A 20,723-nucleotide genomic window follows, 5' to 3' on the forward strand; every position below is an offset into this window, starting at 1 on the left:
ATCACCAGCATCCCCAGCATCCCCAGCTTCACCAGCATCCCCAGGATCCCCAGGATCCCCAGCATCCCCAGCTTCCCCAGCATCATCAGCATCATCAGCATCACCAGCATCCCCAGGATCCCCAGCATCCCCAGCATCATCAGCATCCCCAGCATCCCCAGCTTCACCAGCATCCCCAGCTTCACCAGCATCCCCAGCATCATTAAGCATCATCCAGGGACTGCTTGGAAACAGAACCTCAGGATCTTTCCTAGACCTCCTGAATCAGAATCTACATTTTAACAAAGGCCTGGGTGATGAGTGAGTCCATCAGAATGTAAGAAGTCTCGGCCCACACGGACGTCCGGATTCTTTTCCAGAGCACTAGCTGAACCGAACCTGAGCCCAATGCTCAGCCTCCTAAGACAACTTCATGAAGTTTCCAAAAAGGAATGCTCTTGCCTGCATTAAAGCTAAGTGTCACATTTTAGCCGACTGCAGCAACAGATCATGAGGCCCTTCTTTCTGGTGCACAGGACCCACTGTTGGGGGTAACAAGCAGCTACTCTCATCCTGAGCACCGGCAACTATCACGATCACCACCATCATCCCTGGGGCCTGGAAAGGGCTGACAGAGTCTGCAGCCCTCATTAAGAACATCTCCTGGATATAACTGATGGAAAGAATAAATAAGCCAATCCTCACCTCCTTAGACGCAGTTTAACGCAACTCAAAACACCAAGGGGCTCGGCATTGAGGTCCAGACTGACCGCTCGGTATTTGTGTCACCTGCTTAAGCAGCCTGAGACTCGGTGGCCTCGCCTTTAAGACGGGAAAGGTAGACAGGTGTTTGTACAGGTTGTCAACGGATAGGATGAATGAGAAAACAGGATGGGAATGAATTTTAAACCATTCTCCCGTTTCTTCCCATCCCATCGAGGTCTCGCTGCTAGATTATTAAAAGTGAGAAACATTTTACAGAATTCCGTTCTGGGTGAAGTCCGGGGCGGGGAAAGGGGGTGTGTAGAAGAATGAAAGTGGCCTGGCCCCATCCATATCCTTAAAGTGACAGAAACCGAGACGGTATTTATCAGGAATCCAGACGGCAGGATGGACCCCTCTGCCCCAACGATGGTTACAATCCACCACCATCACCCCACTCCAACCACCCTCAACTTCTAGAGAAAACCAACAAACCACAATCACCCACTCTCTCCCAATCACGGCACACAGGAACGACCCAGATATACCAACCACTTTCTACTTGGGGCACACCCGGGCTGTGGTCACCTGGACCCCCATGCGGTGCTGTCTTCCCGGCACCTCCCTGGTGACCCCTACCTCCCGTAACATGACCCCTTACCTGGGAATCACCGGTGGATTTTCGGACACTCATGTGGGCAGTCTCGGGAGGGTGCGCTGGGGTCCCTGCCACGTGGTATCCATTCACTGCGGGAAAGAAACACTGCTCAGAGGCCACGCCAGCCACACACGGGCGACACCGACTGCCTGCAACCGTGGTCCCTTCCCCCACGTCACGGTCCGCCAGCCTCGGAGATGTCTCGCTCGGCCAGGACCATCTCCTGGGCTCTGACCAGGGTTCGCGGAGCTAGAGATGGGTCGCAAGCATCTCTCTAATCCCCAGCTCCCAACTGTGCGACTCTTGCGGGACCGCGTTTCTTTCTGTACCAGAGACGGACGTGCTTCTGTGATAGGAGGTGGGGTCACTGCAATCCACAGCTGTCACTTGAAAATGCCAAATCAGTTGTGGCCACTGGTGCCGACTCCACGGAGTCAGGCGGCCCCTCCGCCACCTGCTGGCATCTCCCCAGAGGAACGCCCCCACCCTCACCCTCACAGCACTGTAATACCAGTATAGAATGGAAAGAGCACGGGGTTTACTGGTTTCTATGAAATTTGGCTTTGCCGATTAATAGCCGGGGGTATCACAGGCCATCCCTTTTGAGTCTCAGTTTTCCTAAAGTAAAAAAAAAAAAAAAGGAAAAAAATTCAAGGCTGCAAAATTCTACCCCTATGACACTCACTGTGCTCCCAAGGTGTGCTGATCAACCTGCTCTCTTATGCGGGCAGTGGGGGGCAGGGCGGGCTTGTAGCATTTCCCAGTTTCCACTGGGAAGCTGCCAATTCAAAGCTCCCAACACCCCCACAGGCTCCTGATGCCACAAGTACCCACTGGGACCCATGCGATCTCGGGTCTGCTCCCTCGCAGACACGGTTACGTGAGCTTAGGGAGCAGTTCCTCCTCTGTGAGCCTCAGCTTCCAGATCTGTGAAATGGGGATAATCCTCCCCAGTCTCCAAACCTACTCGGTTGGCATGAAAATCCAATGGGGGCAGTACTTGCGAAAGGGAGCCTTGAGTCATGAAGTAATTCATGGAAAGGGGAGAGGGATAGATGGAGGGAGGGAAGACCACTGCTTCTGCTCCTTGAGCCCCAAGCCTGCGTGATCTCTAGTAGACACCAGGGAAGCATGCTTTCTGCATGCCCCAGGCTTGGAGGAATTGCTGCAACATATAGACTGCACAGGTCAAACTAGAGAAGATATACAAACTGAGGTCCAATGCTTGGTTCTTGTTGGGAGCACCCTGCAGTGTGGCAGGAAGCAAGGGGAGAGGTTGGCTGAAAGTCACTAACATCTACTGATCTGCTGGAGGCAGGCAATGGGGTGATGAAGCAATGGGGGTGATGAAGGCCATCCCACGCCGGAACCGTTTTCATGCTGGGGGATGTCCCCCATTCTCTGCCATTTGCAGTGAAAAATGCAGCGCCCCCTGCGAGCAGAAACACAGACCCCCTTAGCAGACCCCTCTGGGCAGCTGGGCTTCTCCCTGATCTGCGGGGCTGGCCTGATACCCTGGAAGTGGGTGGGCACAGACACAGGAAGGCGACAGGAAAACTGGGCACGTGGCTGGCCCCCAGTGCAGCTGGCTGGGGAAGCAACAACCACCAAGAAATTAACCCGCATGACCAGTCACAGCCCTGGTCTGCACTCGGGCCCCTCGGCAGCCGGTTACATGCTAATACTATATCCATGAGCATGCTGGTGTAAGAGGAGCCGGGGGTGCGATTCGAAGAGCATCACGGAATGTTGAGGGGATCGAGGAGAAGTTCCTCAGGTCAGCATAAGCTATGCCAGGAAGGGCACTAGGCTGATGATAAATACAACCCACGATGAAGGCGTACCATTCGAGAACCGTCATTTATCAAACAGCATAGCACTGAAATGGATAAAACACATATGCCGGAGAATCTAAAGACGACAGGAGAAAACCTTAGTTACGCTGCTTTCAGTCGATGACTGAGTAGTAGAGAAAAGTGAGGACGTAGAATATCTCAGTAATTTCATTTAGAAGGCTGAATGAACTCGATACTAAACATCATGGGTTACAAACAAAGATAACATCTTTTTTTTTTAAGATTTTATTTATTTATTTGAGAGAGAGAGAAAGATGAGTGGGGGGAGCGGCAGAGGGAGAAGCAGACTCCCCGCTGAGCAGGGAGCCCGATGCGGGGCTTGATCCCAGGACCCCGAGATCATGACCCGAGCTGAAGGCAGACGCTTAACCGACTGAGCCACCCAGATACCCAAGATAACATCTTTTGCCAACAAGCCACGGAACATTTTAAAAGGCCTGGGCATACTGACGTCACAAATAAGGTGTTCCTAAATCGCAAAGGGCATAAAGAACACAGGCCACATTCTTTGACCAGAACGCAATAAAAGCAGATATTAGTAATGAAAGAACAAATACACAAGATCCCCATCCCTCCAAAAACCAAACACTTGGAAATTTCAGAAAATGCCCTCCTAATGTCAGGTCAAAGAATTTAAAAACCGGAATTACACAATATTTAGAAAATAACCAGGAAGAACATATCAAAACAGATGGGATAAGGCTTGAATTATATTTGGAGGAAAACCCATAGCCTCCATTATTCCATTACCAAAACCAAGGAAATACAAATAAATGGACTAAACATTCAAATTAAGAATTCACAAAAACCTTTACAAGCCAGTAAAGTAAACCAAAGGAAAACATGAGAAGAGGATATAAATATGGCACTAGAAATGAACTGGTTAGGAAACAGGATGACATTCGCAACTCAGGCGAGTTCTCTTTGTGTGGGGGTGGCTTTCGGCAGGGGGATCACAACAATAAAAAAGCAGGTCAGCCCATCTAATCTGAGACTGAGAGAGTGCATGAATGCTCAGAATGTAGAGTTAGAAAGAAAACATAAGCAGATCTCGTAAGAGATTTTTTTTAAATGCAAGCGCATAGGATTTATAACTACATGCTAATAAATACATAACCTTCCATAAGAATCAAATGATCAAAAACGGTTTCAAAGGACACTAGAAACACCAAAATGAGTAAAACCTTTGAAAAATGACCTCCCTCCAAAAGGCACTGGACCCAGACGGTTTTATGGGCAACTTCGCTTAAATGCTCAATGAAGAAATACCTAGACACAAACTATACCAAGAGTTTGGAAACGTGGTAAATTTCCCAGTTGATTATATAAAAAGCAGCATTACCCCGATCCCAAAAATCTACCAAAGACCACAGAAGAACCGAACCACAGTTCCCTGTGACTACAAACACGAAATATGTCAATTCTTACCCAAGCAGGTCTTAGCTAGGAAGGAGTCACTACCTTTGATGATACTGGGTCCCTGTACACCAGGGTTGTCCCCAGCCCCTTCCGACCCCCACCTCCTCCCCTCATGGCACCTAAAAGTGCACCCTCAGTACACCGCTGTCTTTGCTTCCAGCATCCCCCAGGCGCCCCGCCCGCCACATGAACGGCGGCCAGAACTGGCAAATGCAGGGGCATTCTGCCCCTAATCCATTCTCTTGTTCTCACTTCAGTTCTGAGCTGTCAGCTGCTGGCTAATTACTTTCCATGTCAAAACAATTACTGGGAAAGAAAAAATAATTTCCCATCCAACCATTTCTCCCCACCCAGCAGCTCTCCCCTGCCTGGTCTTGCTGTGTTTCACTCTACCAGCCCCAGGCACACTCAGAAAAGCGATCGGTGGAGATCTGAAAAGTTATGGCTCACCCACAAGCGTCCCTGATTATTTCCAGTCCTCTCAGCTTACCAGGGGTTAGATGCAAAACAAGTAAGGCCAGAAGTGGGTGCTTTTGAAGCCTCCAGCCTCCAGGGGGTGGGAGTGGGATTAAAATAAAATTGGTCAAGGACTGCTCATAACCATAAGGAACATAATTCAGTCTGGAGATATTAAAAAAAAAAAAGTAAAATGCCAAATTCAGCTGTTTTTAAAATAAGAAAAAGGGAACAGAAAGCTCTTATGTAGTAACTTTCATAATTTCAAACACAAATATAAACACACACGCACACATTTCATTCCTCTTTGTGGGCAGTTAAACAGAGGGAGGGCTTGAGAGATGAGTCATGAGAGGAGGGGACAGGTATTTGGGTAGAAAGGGAAAGGAGGTCTTCAGGAGGCAGAGGGAGAGGATGTGAATAAAAACAGAAATGGAGCGTAGCAGGAATTGTCGAGAGAGGCCAAGCAACAGAGAAGAGCCAGCAACATCTGCTGCCCAGAATTCATACTCCCCTCTAGCTCCAGGCCCCCAACACAGAAAGCTCCAACCTCCATGCCCCACTGTCCACGTTTCTGTTCCCTAAAGGACCCCCAAGGGTAGACTTACTCTGTCAAACAAGAAAATCAGCCCTGGAGACAGCCCCCTTTTAGGTCTGGCCCAATCTCCCTTCTTTCTGGAATAAACATGTAATTTCTTTCCTCAAACTGAAGAAACCCGGGAGCCCCAACAAGGCCTTGTTCCTGAACCCTCCCCCCACCATTCACATATTCAACACGGCAGAATGCAGAGTTTCCCCGGGCATGCGACACACGACACCAATTTGGCAGGATGTTCGTTCTAAGTGCAAAGCAGTGAAGGTAAAGGGTAGAGTCTTATGATCCAAAGACTTTGGGACAGGTGCCCCCATTATTCAGATATAAATTACTTTATTACAGGAGGCCTTTTTAAATACAGGCACACCTCAGAGATATTGCAGGTTGGGTTCCAGACCACCACAATAAAGCGAACGTCATAATAAGGAGAGTCAAATGAATGTTTTGATTTCTCAGTGCACATAAAAGTTATGTTTAAGCTACACTCTATTAAGTGTGCAATAACGTTATGTCTAAAAAACCGTACACACTTAATTTAAAAATGCTTTATAGCTTTAAAAAAACCATTAGCCATCATCTGAGCTTTCAGGGAGTCCTCATGTTTTTGCTGATGGAGGGTCTTGCCTCAGTGTTGATGGCTACCAGATGCTCAGGGTGATGGCTGCTGAAGGCTGGGGTGACTGGCAATTTCTTAAAGTAAGACAACAGTGAAATCTGCTGCATCGATCGACTCTTCCTTTCACGAATGATTTCTCTGTAGCAGGCGATGCTGTTTGATAGCATTTGACCCACAGGAGAACTTCCCTCAAAATCGGAGTCGGTCCTCTCAAACCCTGCTGCTGCTTTATCAACGAAGTTCATGGAATATTCTCGACCCTTTGTTGTTGTTTCAACAATCTTCACGGCATCTTCACCAGGAGTCGATTCCATCTCAAGAAGCCACGTTCTTTCAACCGACAGAATGGGAGAAGATATTTGCAAATGACATATCAGATAAAGGGCTAGTATCCAAAATCTATAAAGAACTCATCAAACTTAACACCCAAAGAACAAAGAATCCAATTAAGAAATGGGCAGAAGACATGAACAGACATTTGTCCAAAGAAGACATCCAAATGGCCAACAGACACATGAAAAAGTGCTCAACATCGCTCGGCATCAGGGAAATCCAAATCAAAACCTCAATGAGATACCACCTCACACCAGTCAGAATGGCTAAAATTAACAAGTCAGGAAACGACAGATGTTGGCGGGGACGCGGAGAAAGGGGAACCCTCCTACACTGTTGGTGGGAATGCAAGCTGGTGCGGCCACTCTGGAAAACAGTAAGGAGGTTCCTCAAAAAGTTGAAAATAGAGCTACCATATGATCCAGCAATTGCACTACTGGGTATTTACCCCCAAGATACAAATGTAGGGATCCAAAGGAATACGTGCACCCCGATGTTTATAGCAGCAATGTCCACAATAGTCAAACTGTGGAAAGAGCCAAGATGTCCATCAACAGATGAATGGATAAAGAAGAGGTGGTATATATATATACCATGGAATATTATGCAGCCATCAAAAGGAATGAGATCTTGCCATTTGCAATGACGTGGATGGAACTGGAGGGTGTTATGCTGAGCGAAATAAGTCAATCAGAGAAAGACATGTATCATATGATCTCACTGATATGAGGAATTCTTAATCGCAGGAAACAAACTGAGGGTTGCTGGAGTGGGGGGTGGGGTGGGAGGGATGGGGTGGCTGGGTGATAGACACTGGGGAGGGTATGTTATATGGTGAGTACTGTGAATTGTGCAAGACTGTTGAATCTCAGATCTGTACCTCTGAAACAAATAATGCAATATATGTTAAGAAAAAAAAAAAGAAGAAGAAGAAGGTAGCAGGAGGGGAAGAATGAAGGGGGGGAGATCGGAGGGGGAGACGAACCATGAGAGACGATGGACTCTGAAAAACAAACTGAGGGTTCTAGAGGGGAGGGGGATGGGAGGATGGGTTAGCCTGGTGATGGGTATTAAAGAGGGCACGTTCTGCATGGAGCAGTGGGTGTTATGCACAAACAATGAATCATGGAACACCACATCAAAACCTAATGATGTAATGTATGGTGATTAACATAACAATAAAAAGAAAAACAAAAAAAGAAGCCACGCTCTTTGCTCATCCACAAGAAGCCGCTCCTCATCCATTCAAGTTTGATCATGAGATTGCAGCGATTCAATCCCATTTCTTGGCTCCACCTGATTCTAGGTCTCCTGCTGTTTTCACCACATCTGCAGTGACCATGTTCACTCGAGTCTTGACCCCCCTCAGAGGCATCCTTGAGGGCTGGAATCGACTGCCTCCAAACTCCTGTTCGTGTTGATATTTTGATTTCTTCCCTTGAATCACAAAAGTCCTTAAAGGCATCCAGAATGGTGACTCCTTTTCAGAAGGTTTTCAACGTACCTTGCCCAGATCCATCAGAGGAATCACCATCTTTGGCAGCTAGAGCCTTACAAAATAGATTTCTCACATAATAAAACTTGAAGGTCAAAGTGACTCCTTGACCCATGGGCTGCAGATGATTGTCACGTTGGCAGGCAGGCAAACAACATGCATCTCACTGCCCATCTCCACCAGAGCTCTGGGGAGACCAGGTGCATGGTCAATGAGCGGACATATTTTGAAAAGAATCCTTTTTTCTGAGCAGTGGGTCTCTACAGTTAACTATGTCATAAACAGATATGCTGTCAAGCAGGCTTTGTTGTTCCATTGATAGAGCAAAGGCAGAGTAGACTTAGCATCATTCTGAAAGGCCCTGGGATTCTCAGAATGATAAATGAGCATTGGCTTCAACTTGAAGTCACCAGCTGCATGAGCCCCTAGCAAGAGAGTCAGCCTGTCCTTTGAAGCTTTGAAGCCGAGCGTTGACTTCTTCTCTCCAGCTATGAAAGTCCTAGCTGGCATCTTCTTCCAATAGAAGGCTATTTCATCTACACTGAAGATCTGTTGCTGAGTGTAGACACCTTCATTACTTAGCTCGATCTTCTGGAGAACTTGCTGCAGCCTCAGCACTTGCTGCTTAACCTTGCACTTTTATGTCATGGAGAAGGCTTCTTTCCTTAAACCTCCTGAACCAACCTCTGCTAGCTTCAGATTTTTCTTCTGTGGCTTCCTCACCTCTCTCAGCCTTCACAGAACTGATGAGCATTAGGGCTTGCTCTGGATTAGGCTTTTGGCTTAAGGGAATGCTGGGGCAGGTTTGGTCTTCTACCCAGACCACGGAGACTCTCTCCACATCAGCCTTCTTGCTGTTTCTCTTTCTTATCATTCGTGTGTTCACCAGAGTAGCAATTTAATTTCCTTCAAGAACTTTTCCTCTGGTTTCACAACTTGGCTCGCTTTGGCACAAGAGGCCAAGCTTTTGGCTGATCTCGGCCTTCAACGTGTCTTCCTAAGCGTAACCATTTCTAGCTTTTGATTTCGAGTGAGAGACGCGTGACTCTTCCTTTCCCTGGAACACTTAGAGGCCACTGTAGGGTTATTAATTGGACTCATTTCAATATTGTTGTGTCTCAGGGAATAGGAAGGCCGAGGAGAGGGAGAGATAGAATGGCCTGTCACTTGGGTAGTCAGAACACACACATTTATCAGTGAAGTTCACAGTCCTATAGGCACATGGCTTGTGGTTGTCCCAACACCATTACAACAGTAACATCAAAGATCACTGATCACAAAGCAAGTCACCATAATAAATATAATTAGAAAGAAAAAGCTTGAAACATCGAGAGTATGACCAAAATGTGACACAGAGACGCGAAGTGAGTAAACGTTGTTGGAAACATGGCGCTGACATTCTTGCTCGATGTGGGGTTACCACAAACCTTCCGTCCACAGAAAACCCAACATCTGTGAAGCCCTGTAAATGAGTATTCCCACATGCTGATGTGCTCGGTCAACCTCAAACAAGGCAACAGTGTGTGTGGTATTCGCACACTTACACGGATGCAGAACCCATTTGGGGCAGAAAAGCAAGGATACCACAGAACCCTTTTGGGAACGGCTGTTCTGTAAGAAGGCGGGTTTTGAAGTCGGGTGAACCAAGGCACACTTCGGGGTCAGCGCTGTGCTCAGCACCTCGGAAGGTACTATGGGCACAATCCCTACCTCACACCCTCACCACACCCCGTGTGGTCAAGGAAGTTTGCGTCTACCCACTCGCTCTGTTTGGGGGGAGCAGTGTTACATTAGAATCTTCCGGTCTGGAAACATCTGTCTGGCCACCTGGTTTTAACGGTCTTCCCTGACTGTCTAAAATATAAACTGGATTCCCCAAAATAGAACTCACAATACATCTGCCCATATGGTTGTACACGGCTGCAAGCCTGTGGCTACTGTCCAGGGCATCAATGTTAAATAGGCTTCGGTGAGGTCCTCGGGGGCCTCAGCTGACGAGACACAGTAAGGAACACACAAGTCCCCTTCCAGTGGGAGGTGTCCTGTGATCTGGAGGCAGGCCCTTCACCTAAGGATGATCCCTCAGTGGGCTCAAGCCCTCAGGTCGGGCAAAGCCGGAATGTGAACCCAGGCTTCCTGATAACTCCCACTCCCTCACCAGCAGGATGACTCAGAAATCGATGGATTTCCTCCAGCCTTTAAGAAACACACAAACAAACGCTCGATGCACATCCCAGTCCCGGAAGCTCAGAAAGGAATTCACTCTCCACACCTGCCCCAGCTGATAACTGAGCCACTAGGCAGAGGTAGCTATTTAAATCCTACCCAATTACATTTATTTATTTATTTTAAAGATTTTTTTTTTCCTAAAGATTTTATTTATTTGAGAGAGAGAGAGAACACAGAGAGAGACAGTGAGAGGGAGAAGCAGACTCCCCGCTGAGCAGAGAGCCCGATGCGGGACTCGATCCCAGGACCCTGAGATCATGACCTGAGCCGAAGGCAGTCGCTTAACCAACTGAGCCACCCAGGAGCCCCTCTAAGCAATTATATTTAAATAAAATATAAATCCCATGTGGTACCCAGGATTGGATCCCCGAACAGAAAGAGGACATTAGCAGAAAAACTGGTGACATCCACATAAAATTTAATTAACGGTGACACACAACGTTCGTTTCTTACTTTTGACAAGCACACCCCAGTTATGTAGGATATTAACCGTCGGGGAAACTGAGGCGAGGGTATATAAGAACTCTCTGTACCGGCTTCGTAATTCCTCTCTAAACCTAAAATTACTCCAAAATAAAAAAATATATGTATTAAATAAAGTAAAATTAAGTTAAGAATTCAGTTCCTCGGCTGCACTGGACACATTTCACGCGTCCATTAGCCATGTGCCTCATGTTACCACCATGGACAGCGTAGATACGGCACATTTCTATCCCAGTAGAACTGGACCACACTGCTCTGCAGTGTCCTTCGTTTTACCCAGTGACGCATCCACGAAACTCCCAGAAGCTTGTTTTTCACTCTGCCCATAAATCATTGCATCCGCACTGCATATTAAACCAGCCCAAGGATCATTTTTAATATTCGCAGCAGTTACTGAATAGAGCCTTTGCTGTTCTGTTTGGGTTAAGCGGACCTCACCCAGAAGACCTGGCGTGAAACGCCTCTAGTCAAGCTCATGGGATAAACACAGCTCCCGACGCTGGTGGTCTTAAAGGAGAAAGTGGAGGAAAAGTCCTCAGCCCAGTGCTGACCCTTAAGCAGCACCCAGCATTCAAAGAGCGGAATCCCCTTTGTGGGGGGGCACTGGGCGTGTTCCCAGATCTCGCTCTCCAGCTGGTAACCTGGCTGGGCTATGCTTCCGACCAACCTGCACTAAGAATTAAAAACAGCCACTGTCCACAGGTGGTTGTTCAAACCCTCTCCACAAGCTACAACTCAGGAGTAAAACAGCCCCGTGGACTTCTTCAGCCTTCTGCCTCCACGAAGGGGAGGCTGCCTGAGCTGACCTTGGCCGGGTTCTTTTGGGGTTCCTGCAGAGATTCTTCCTGACCTGCTTTTCCATGTTCTTCTTCAGAAAGGACCATATGGGATGTCTGTGGTCAATGAATGAGGTGGAGTTTTCCATGCTGCTCTCACCCCCTACCCCCCCACCCCCCACCCCCCCCTAATGCCCGTCGCTGCTTAACCGAGAACAATCCTGACTCAGCCAGGTAGTGCCCGGCTGCTTCGAGAAGGCAGCATCTCATGAAGACAAGACACCTCCACTGCAAGTCGCTCTTACCCTCACTTCCAACCACCGAGCTCAGGATGAAATCCCACCACCTTCCTGTAGCTTGGGGGACCCAGCAGGTTCTGTCCCTGCTGACTGCTCTCCCCTCATCACCTACCACTCTCCCCCTCGCCCCCCACCCACCCTCCAGCCACAATGGCCATGCCAACGTCACTCCTGCCCCAGGGCCTTTGCACTGACCGCTCCCTGGCCCAGAATACTTCACCACCGCCCTCCACACATACCCATCTGCTCTTCACTGGGGCCGTCCCTGACTCCCCAGTCCCACTTGGTCCGACTTTAATGCCTTGCAAGGACAATCTGACATATTTCATGTTTGCTTGTTTGCCCCAGTCCCCTGCTGGAATGTGGGTTCCTGGGAGCAGTTCCAAACACAGGTGTGGCTTGTCTGTGGTGCGATCCCAGGCACCGAGAACAGCATCCGGCATAGCCTTTGAAGGAAAGGCTTGAAACCCCACCACTGCTGCATTTGCAGAAGCCCGAGTACAACAAGAGGGGCTGAGATTGGGGGCTCAGAGCGGTCCCCAGGAGGGGAGTCAACCACCCCAGGATCATGGGGTCGAGGGGGGACGGTTAAGCTCCAGCAACCTCATGTCCCCGCCGAGTCTTTCAATCTCCTGAAAGCTGCCTGCAAAACTGAATGAGAGAGTATCTGGAAAAAACCTAGCGCTCCCCGTAGAGGGAACTGCCCATGTGCCTCCTATTTCATTCTCCAGAGAAGTTTTGTTCAAAAGCTAGAAAAGAAGACATCAAAACATCACGGAGGCTCCTACAGCCTCATGGATAAGGTTTCTTCCCTCCCATCCCCGAGCGTGGACACAAAGCGTGTCTGTGGCCCGGGGTGGAGAGAATCAAGAACCGTGATCCGCAGAGGGCTGGACAGGACCTGAGCCACGGCCTTTCTCCAGGCCCTCGCGCTGTGTAAATGGGCCAAACGAGGCCTGGCGAGAAGGCGCGGGGTGCCCGACGCCCAAGTCTGACCAGCCGTCATTTCTAAATCTCAATCTAAGAAGCCACGACCGGGAGAGGCACCCTGATGTTCAGTGCCATGGGGGAAGAAAACAGAGGCCTCTCCTTGAATGAGGGGTACATGCTGACTGTGGGATGCATCTGACTTCCACGGAACCCACGAAAGGTGGGTCTCTGAGCCGGGGAACGAGGCTTCTGTGGATTATGTTGGTGCTTCTCATTTCGATGGGCCGTGCGGTCTGTCACCCGTCCCCTGAACGGTGCTGAACGGACGTACTGAGTCACCGCGGGACGGAGCTCCTCAACTCTGGCACCACCCCCACATGGGGCTGGATAACCCTTTGTGGGGGGGTGGGGCAAGCTGTCCGGGGCAATGCATCCCTGGCAAAATCACCCCCAGGAGTGAGAACCACTGCGCCGGAGCAGGAAAACCTAACTAGTACATACGGATGTTGCCGACCAACAAAAGGAAGGGAAGGAAGCACGGAATCAAACAGGGTCTTCATCAGAATGCTGATGTGTCTGCTGCATCTCCCAAGGGCCGAAGGGTAGGCAGAACTTCCAACTGCACGAGGCTGCAAGGCCCTTTTGGGCAGAGAACTTGACAGACCTAGGTACCCACGGACTTGGGAACAGGTGTCCCAGCCCCCCCGCGGCTGGGGGCAGAGGAGGGCAGGTCGGTGGCCACACGCTCGGTCCAACGCCTTGGCCCAACGCCTTGGCCTGCTTGACAATCCTCGTCAGTGGGTCTGACCCTCTCCGCCCATCTCCCTGCCCTTCTCAGCTCCCCTCAGAGCCCCAGCACCTAGCTCAGTGCTCTGTGGACGGGCATCCAGTTGTGCTGCTCAGGTGAAGGCGGGAACCTGTCCCCCACTAGCCCAGAACCAGCTCCTGCCAGCCCCCATTCTGGGGGGATGGCCCCCACACAGCACAGAGGGGACAGGCTGCTGCTGGGGGGGACCGCACCAGGGAGAGCGGGCTTTGGGAGGTGACCCCACGGCCACAAAGGGCGAGTTCCCCACCCAGCTCTCCCAGCCCCGCCAGCCCGGCGTACGTGGCAGGCTGCGACAGGCCATGGCAGCTCACGCCTGACACCTCCACACGCCTCCCCCGGCCTTCGCAGACCAACCGCTCTGGCCCCAGACAAACAGCTGGGTTGTCTCCTTTCTGGTGTCTGGCTGGCCCGGAGCCAGCCGGGATAGAGGGCCACGCCTCGCTTGATTCATGCTGGCATTTTGATTGCTAAAAAGAACAAAAACAAAAACCCAAGGACGACAACAGGGAAGGCAGTGTGCCCGGAACGGCCTGTTGTCCGTACAACAGGTAGGAAGGCTGAATGGGCTCGGTTCTCACGATGCAGGGCTCACCCCGTCCCTAGGGCATCACGAGCAAATGCCCCGTTTCCCTCCCTCCCAAGAGGGTTCCTCTCTGAATTCTTTTTTTTTTTTTAATTTAAGTAAAAAAAATACACACACACACTTAAGATGTAAATAAAAACACTTAAAAAGCCTAGAACACCTGCTCGCCCCCTCTCCCGTGCCTCGGCTGATTGATTCTCCAGAGCTCTGTTTCTCTATTTTCCTACTATGTTGCTTTTTGAATTCTTCTGCTCTGGCAATTCTCATTTCCCAAAATCATATACTTGGATCATATAGCTTTATATTATATGGACCACATAATACACGTTGGGTTCTCAATGTATCAGCGGTAGAGAATGTCTAAAGACTCTTCTCGATGAAAGGCAGCCCACTCTCTGCACCCGAGACCCTTCCTCTGATCCAAGGGTTAAAAGCTGCTTGTCGTTCCTACGCCTGTCTGCACACATGTGCTCATGCATTCACCCTGCCCCTCACTCGGTCATCATTTTAGCTCTTCCCTTGGTCACCTGGGATGGGTTAGGTAAGCTCCGTAGACCTCCGATGACTTGGGGCCGCGTGAAGGTTGTGCAGGCCCTCACCGCCCTCCACGTAAGCTGCTGCTTCTCCCCTCCCCTCCCCACCCCTCCCCTCCCGTGTGCCTCCCCGCCTCAGTCCAGCTACACCGGGCCACCAACATGCAAATTCCAGGCCGCCACCAGAACTACGACTTCCGGGCTTTGCTGCCCGGCTGATGCGTAAAGTCTGAAGACCAACAAATGGGGTTCACGCCCCCTGCGATTGTGGAGACATTCGTGAGTTCCCTCCACACTGAAGCCAGCCCATGTGTGGGGACTGAGGATTCCACAGAAGTCAGGGGGAGAGGAAGTGTCCACCCTCAGGGAGCGTGCAGTCTAGTGTGGGAGAGCCATAACCAACAGGGGGTGCACTCTGAGGGCTGGGATCTGGACCGATGGGTGAGGGCTCTACATCAACCTGCCTCCTGGGGTCTCAGAATAAAACCCCCACCTAGGATAGGAATGTCGACCTCAACCACCTCCACTTGATTGCCTTTGCAGACGGAGAACTCACGCCCTGACAACAAATCCCAAGTGCCTTCTAGAACATTCTACTCGAAAGCTGCCCCATAAAAATCTGCCTCCTTTGACTCTACTCTCTGATGCATTCCGGAACCGTGCAGAGCAGTTCTGCCCCCACTTTGGGTACCCACACCAGCAGACAGGTTACGGCCCTGAGGCCTCACCTCATCCGGCCGTCCTCCCTCCGTAAGCACCTGAAGGGAGTGAGGGTGAGCCATCAGGTTGCTGCCCACACTGCCAGGGAGAGCCCACCTTCCTGGTCCTTTAAACTGCTCCCTGCCTGGGTTTGGCCAGATCCCCAGCCACGTTCCAGACCCCAGAACCCAGAGTCTTGGCCTTTCCAGGGAAGGCGGGTGTGTGGTCCCTCCCGGTTGCCCCGACGTAGAGAGTAGACAGTACCTGTTGGAGGAAGAGAGCTCCTGTGAGGGCCAGGGCTGGCTGGAATCCCAGGAGAACTGCCCGGACGTTCCCAGGTGGTCTCTGGTCAAAGAAAGAAACACAATCACTTGGAGACGCTCATAGGGCAGAACTGGGAAACGTAGAGACCTGGCCGGCCACCTCCATGCCCAACCCCCGGAAGCAGGAGATGGCTTTCGGCCCCCACATCATCCCCCCCCCACCCCGTGACTACACGGTTTCTCTTTACTGGGACCCTTCTCCATACAGCTGAGAGCAGGAAGAGGTGGCCTTGGGGCTGGGATCCTTGGAAACGTCCCCCATCACCCCCTCCAATCCCCCAAGGCTGCCAACTCACACACCTCCACGTCTGTCCTGTGCCCTTGAGCCCCCAGCTGCCACCTGGCCATTTCTCCCACGTGCCCACTGTCACCTGAAACCCCCAAGCCAGAGGAAGGAGCCCTGGCCTGGGGTCTATACAGAGACAAGGGGGGTGGGGGGCCCTCTGTCAAATGGGGGTGATTTCCCAAGTCCTTCCTGGCTCTAGAGGCCCATGTCTTGTCTGAATTACAACCGCTGCATCAGACTGGCCGCTTCTCCCTCCCCAGATGCCCAGCCACACCGGCCAGCCAGGGAAAAAAAACTAATACCTGCAGCTGTGTGCTCGCCCCCGAACGCGGTATTAGCCATGTCATCCCTGCGAGCAGAGACTTCTCATAAAGTTATCCGGTGATAAAATCGATCCCTTTCTCACTCTATACAATTTGACAATGTAGAAAGACACAGAGAAAAGAGCTGCATCTGGGGTGCCAGGTGGCTCAGTCGGGTTAAGTGTCTGCCTTCGGCTCAGGTCTTGGTCCCGGGGTCCTGAGATCGAGCCCCGCATCGGGCTCCTTGCTCAGCGGGGAGCCTGCTTCTCCCTCTCCCTCTACCCCTGCTCGTGAGTGTGTGCTCTCACTCTCTCTCTCACTCTCCCTTTCGCTCAAATAAATAAATAAAATCTTTAAAAGGGAGGAAGGAAGGAAGGAAGAAAGAGAGGGTAGCATCCATAGTCTCACAGCTCAGAAGTCTTCACTATCAACACTTCGGTATCTTCAGCGATATATTTTCGAGGCATGTATACATCTTTAAAATCAAACAAAATCATACTGTACTTTCTTTTCACGTATCGACTTTTTTATCTTTCGAAACCCCTTAAGGCAGCTGGAACGCACGTGGTTAGCACCCCTGAACAGCGGTGATCCTGGAGCCAGACCTCCTGGGTTAGAATCCCAGTTCTGCCTCTTCCCACCCGCGGAACCTCAGCCAAGCCACCTGTCTTCCTGCTCCCTTAGTTTCTTCCTCTGTAAGAAGAGATCGATAGGGGCGCCTGGGTGGCTCAGTCGTTAAGCGTCTGCATTCGGCTCTGCTCATGATCCCAGGGTCCTGGGATCGAGCCCCACATCGGGCTCCCTGCTCGGCGGAAAGCCTGCTTCTCCCTCTCCCACTCCCCCTGCTTGTGTTCCCTCTCTCGCTGTGTCCCTCTGTGTCAAATAAATAAAATCTTAAAAAAAAAAAAAAAAAAGAGATCGATAATGATATCCAATCAAGGCAATCACTGTATTTGTGCCAAACGCCCACATAAAGTTATTTTTAGTGAGTCCATTATGTGGACATAACATTATTTAATCAAAAATTCTATTACTAAAATCTCGATGGTCTCAGATACTCAGAAAACAAAAATAAGCACAACTTTTCAATGGCCTCTCTCAATTAGGACTCAAGAGAACTGGGTTCCTGCCTCAGCTCTGCCTGTCATCTGCTGTGCAGCCCTGGGCAATCACACGGCGTCTCTGGTCCTCTGATTCTTCATCCGAAATGAAAGGCTTGGGCTCACTGGTCTTTTTGGCCCCAACACTCTGGCCCTCCAGCTTTGATCGGTGGTCTTAGGACTCCAGGAGTGACCAGAAGAGCAGGCTCAGTGGCTTCCGGTGGGAGGAGGAACCGGCAGGCTCACCCCAGAGCCCTGCTCTCCCTACAGGTCACACACACACAGGGACAATCCTTTGCTGGCTCCTCCCCCACCCAGCACACAGAATAACGTCCAAACCTCATAGCCCCTGCATCTGTCCAGACTGCCCTCCCACTCACTTCACTCCAGCACATTTGCTGGTCTCAGAACATGTCTTTGCTATAGTCACTCCCTCGGCCCCACCACCATCCCTGGATGGCAGAATCTTATTCATTAGTCAAGCCTGAACGAAAAGGCCTCTTCCACCATGCAGCCTTCCCAGACTGCGTTTCTCCCCTGCTGCCAAATGCCCCAACTTTCTAGAGTCATGCCAGGATGTCTCCAGCTGCAGAGGCTCCCAGCTGAGTCCCTCTCGGGGCGCACTGCCTGTGGCCAAAGGGAGCTAGCTGCCCAAGGCTCTGCCTGGGGTGGGGGGCGGGGAGTGCTGCCCATCCAACAGCTGGTTAACACGGGTGGGTGGAGGGTAAAAAGCCCACCAATCCCCCTCCAGTCTTCAGGGACAAACAGCCCCATTCTCCTACACACGGGAAAGGTCCCCAGGGAAACGTCCACTCTGTGTTGCTGCCTCCACCCCTTTGGTGGCTGAGGCCACCGACCTGATTTCAAAGTTCTGCCCCGTCGGAGCCTGGGACCTTCGGCTGGGAGCTGGGCAGCAAACGCCTGTGAGGTTGGGCTCCAAGGTCAGCTGGGCTGCGGATACATGGGGTCTATGAGGGACCACCAGCTCTTCTCAGCCCAGATGAAACCGAATTCTATGTGGGCGGGAGCTACACTCGTGGGTCTTAAGAAAAGAACACCATAGTGACTCCTGGCAGCAAATGGAGTAACCCCGGAGGGCTGCAGGGGGAGGTGACTCGCAGGATGCGAACAGTGGCGTGGCTCAGCTGTCCCTGAAGGGCCCCTTCACCTCCCCACTGTGAATCCTAATGACAGAGTAAGAGAGCCAGTGTGGCATCGTGCGCCCAGGGGGCTGCAGGACAGGGGTCCGAAATCACAGGGAGGTGCAGGCTTGCAGTCAAGAAGGCCCCTTCTGTTGCACTGGCTGGCCGGGGTCACTTACAGGCCCCCCCCAGAAGCTGGAGCCCCTCCCTCCCACAAGAACCACAACTCTCGGGCCAAACTTCATCAGGGCAAGAAAACGGCCTGAAGGAGTCAGCCCAGCCCACCTCCTCATCCTGGCCAACCCCGGCCAACCCAAAACACAAGGCCAACCCAAAACACAGGGCCACCGCAAGCCTGAGGCAGGAAGGCAGCCGGGCCAGGCCGGGTGGACATCTGGAGCGAGCCACGGGGACTCTGGCTGAGTGACCTCACCAGCAGCAGGAAACATCACCCAAGATGACCATACCACCCATGGGGAGGAAGCCATTTCTAGGCTTTTTCCAATAAAAGATTCCCTAATCTGTTTACAGCACGCCAGCCTCCTTGACCAAGCAAAGCTGAAACAGCAGCTTGGGGCCTGACGGACCCTGGGGTCTAACCCTGGGGTTTCAGGTGGTTCCAGAAACACCCAGACTCCTAACTACCAGAGGCATTACCAGGCATGCCCCAAAGGCTGGGGGGGGGGCGGCTTGGCGAGGTCAGAGCGGAAGTGAGACGTGTTCTTGGAGAGACTGCCCATCCAACTCAATCCACGAAAAACACATTTTCCCCCCAATGGCAACCCTAACTCGTTCGGACCTCTTCGACTGAAACCAGAAAAACCACACACACACAGATCAACCGGCCCAGGGAGGTTGCTCTCCTAGCCATCGACGCTCTGGGCCAGAGATTTTTAATTTCCCCATCAGTGGACGACAATGACTGCCATGGAGAATAAAACTCTCGGAGAAAGTATAGTGGAAAGGCGGACAGAGATGTCAGCCTGGGATTCAAAGCACAGACGGCCCCTCCTTAAAATAATAATGATCATGATAATAATACTAATAATAAACCAGGAAGTGAGACAGCAGTTATCAACCGTTTACACCGTTACTTCTGGACTTTATTGCCCTTGTTAAGACTACATCTTGCTTACATTAGAAACAGCGGCTTCCAGTGGGAAAGCCACAGGGATCCCCTGGATCTCTGCCACTGGTCCTGGTGATTTGCCTTGGGCAATGTGTCAACCCTGCCCCTCCCTGTCCCGCCCTGACCCCCCACCCACCCACCACCTCCTACTCCCTGCTGCGCCCCCCACCACGGACTCCCCATTCTTGATTGGTCTGCATTCTTCGCTGTGTGGTGGCTCTCTGATGCCCCCAGTGGCTACCAGGTGAAATTACCAGAGCTACCAGCTCAGGAGGAATTGGGCCCTTTTGGGTCCCGGCTCTCAGATTCCTCTGAGATTTCTGCAGTCCCTTCCTCCTTACCTGCTAAAAAAGATTCTTCCTTCTTAATCTTTCTAATTGTGCCTCTTCATCTCTCTCCTCTCCGCTACTTCCTGTCTCTTCCTTTCCCTTTTTTGGGGGTGGCCCCAACTGTGGCTTCTCTCCTACCTCCCCGCTCCCCTATTTTCCTCACCGGGAGGGGCTGCTAGGCTGTGCTCAGGTTTTCCTAGCCCGATAGCAGCCCTGCTGCTCCCTTCTCTAGCCCCCGCCCCTCCTGTCCTGGAAGCTAGTCCCCCCCCATCACCCGGGGCTGCCCTGCTCTCCTTGGCCACATCCCGCACCCCAACCAGGGAGGCGGGTCCCAGGAGAATCAGGAGACACCCCCACCCCCTGTGCCTTGGTCCTGCGTAGGCCTGCAGATGCAAACTCTGCAATCAGGCCGGCCTCCACCAAGGGAAGGTGCAGCACCCCACAGAGCCCAGGTCAGGGCCCAGAAGGTCCTGCTCATCTCTCCCTTGGGGAACTCGGCAGCAGACGCTCTGGTTCCCTCCCATATCCCAGTGTTTCCTCTGCCCCTGGGCTTTGCAATCACAGCAATTAGGGGTCTCTGGCAGCAGGACATTCCCAGCCCAGTCTTTTTTTTTTTTTTTTTTTTTTTAAAGATTTTTTTTT

General features: G+C 51.3%; 1 protein-coding gene across 5 annotated transcripts in view; it reads right to left on the bottom strand.

The window, feature by feature from the left end:
• GAS7 (growth arrest specific 7) overlaps nucleotides 1–20,723 on the bottom strand; it is a 203,445-nt gene that overhangs the window by 44,318 nt on the left and 138,404 nt on the right. For all 5 annotated transcript variants that reach the window (XM_021694760.2, XM_021694759.2, XM_021694763.2 and 2 more), the window contains exons 3-4: nucleotides 15,735–15,815; nucleotides 1,343–1,428 (exon numbers count right to left, since the gene is read on the bottom strand). In XM_021694760.2, the coding sequence (XP_021550435.1) occupies nucleotides 1,343–1,428; nucleotides 15,735–15,815 (167 nt within the window). The remainder of the gene's footprint in view (nucleotides 1–1,342; nucleotides 1,429–15,734; nucleotides 15,816–20,723) is intronic.

This window comes from Neomonachus schauinslandi, chromosome 15 (genome assembly GCF_002201575.2).
Source record: "Neomonachus schauinslandi chromosome 15, ASM220157v2, whole genome shotgun sequence".
In the NCBI taxonomy this organism is placed as follows: domain Eukaryota; kingdom Metazoa; phylum Chordata; class Mammalia; order Carnivora; family Phocidae; genus Neomonachus; species Neomonachus schauinslandi.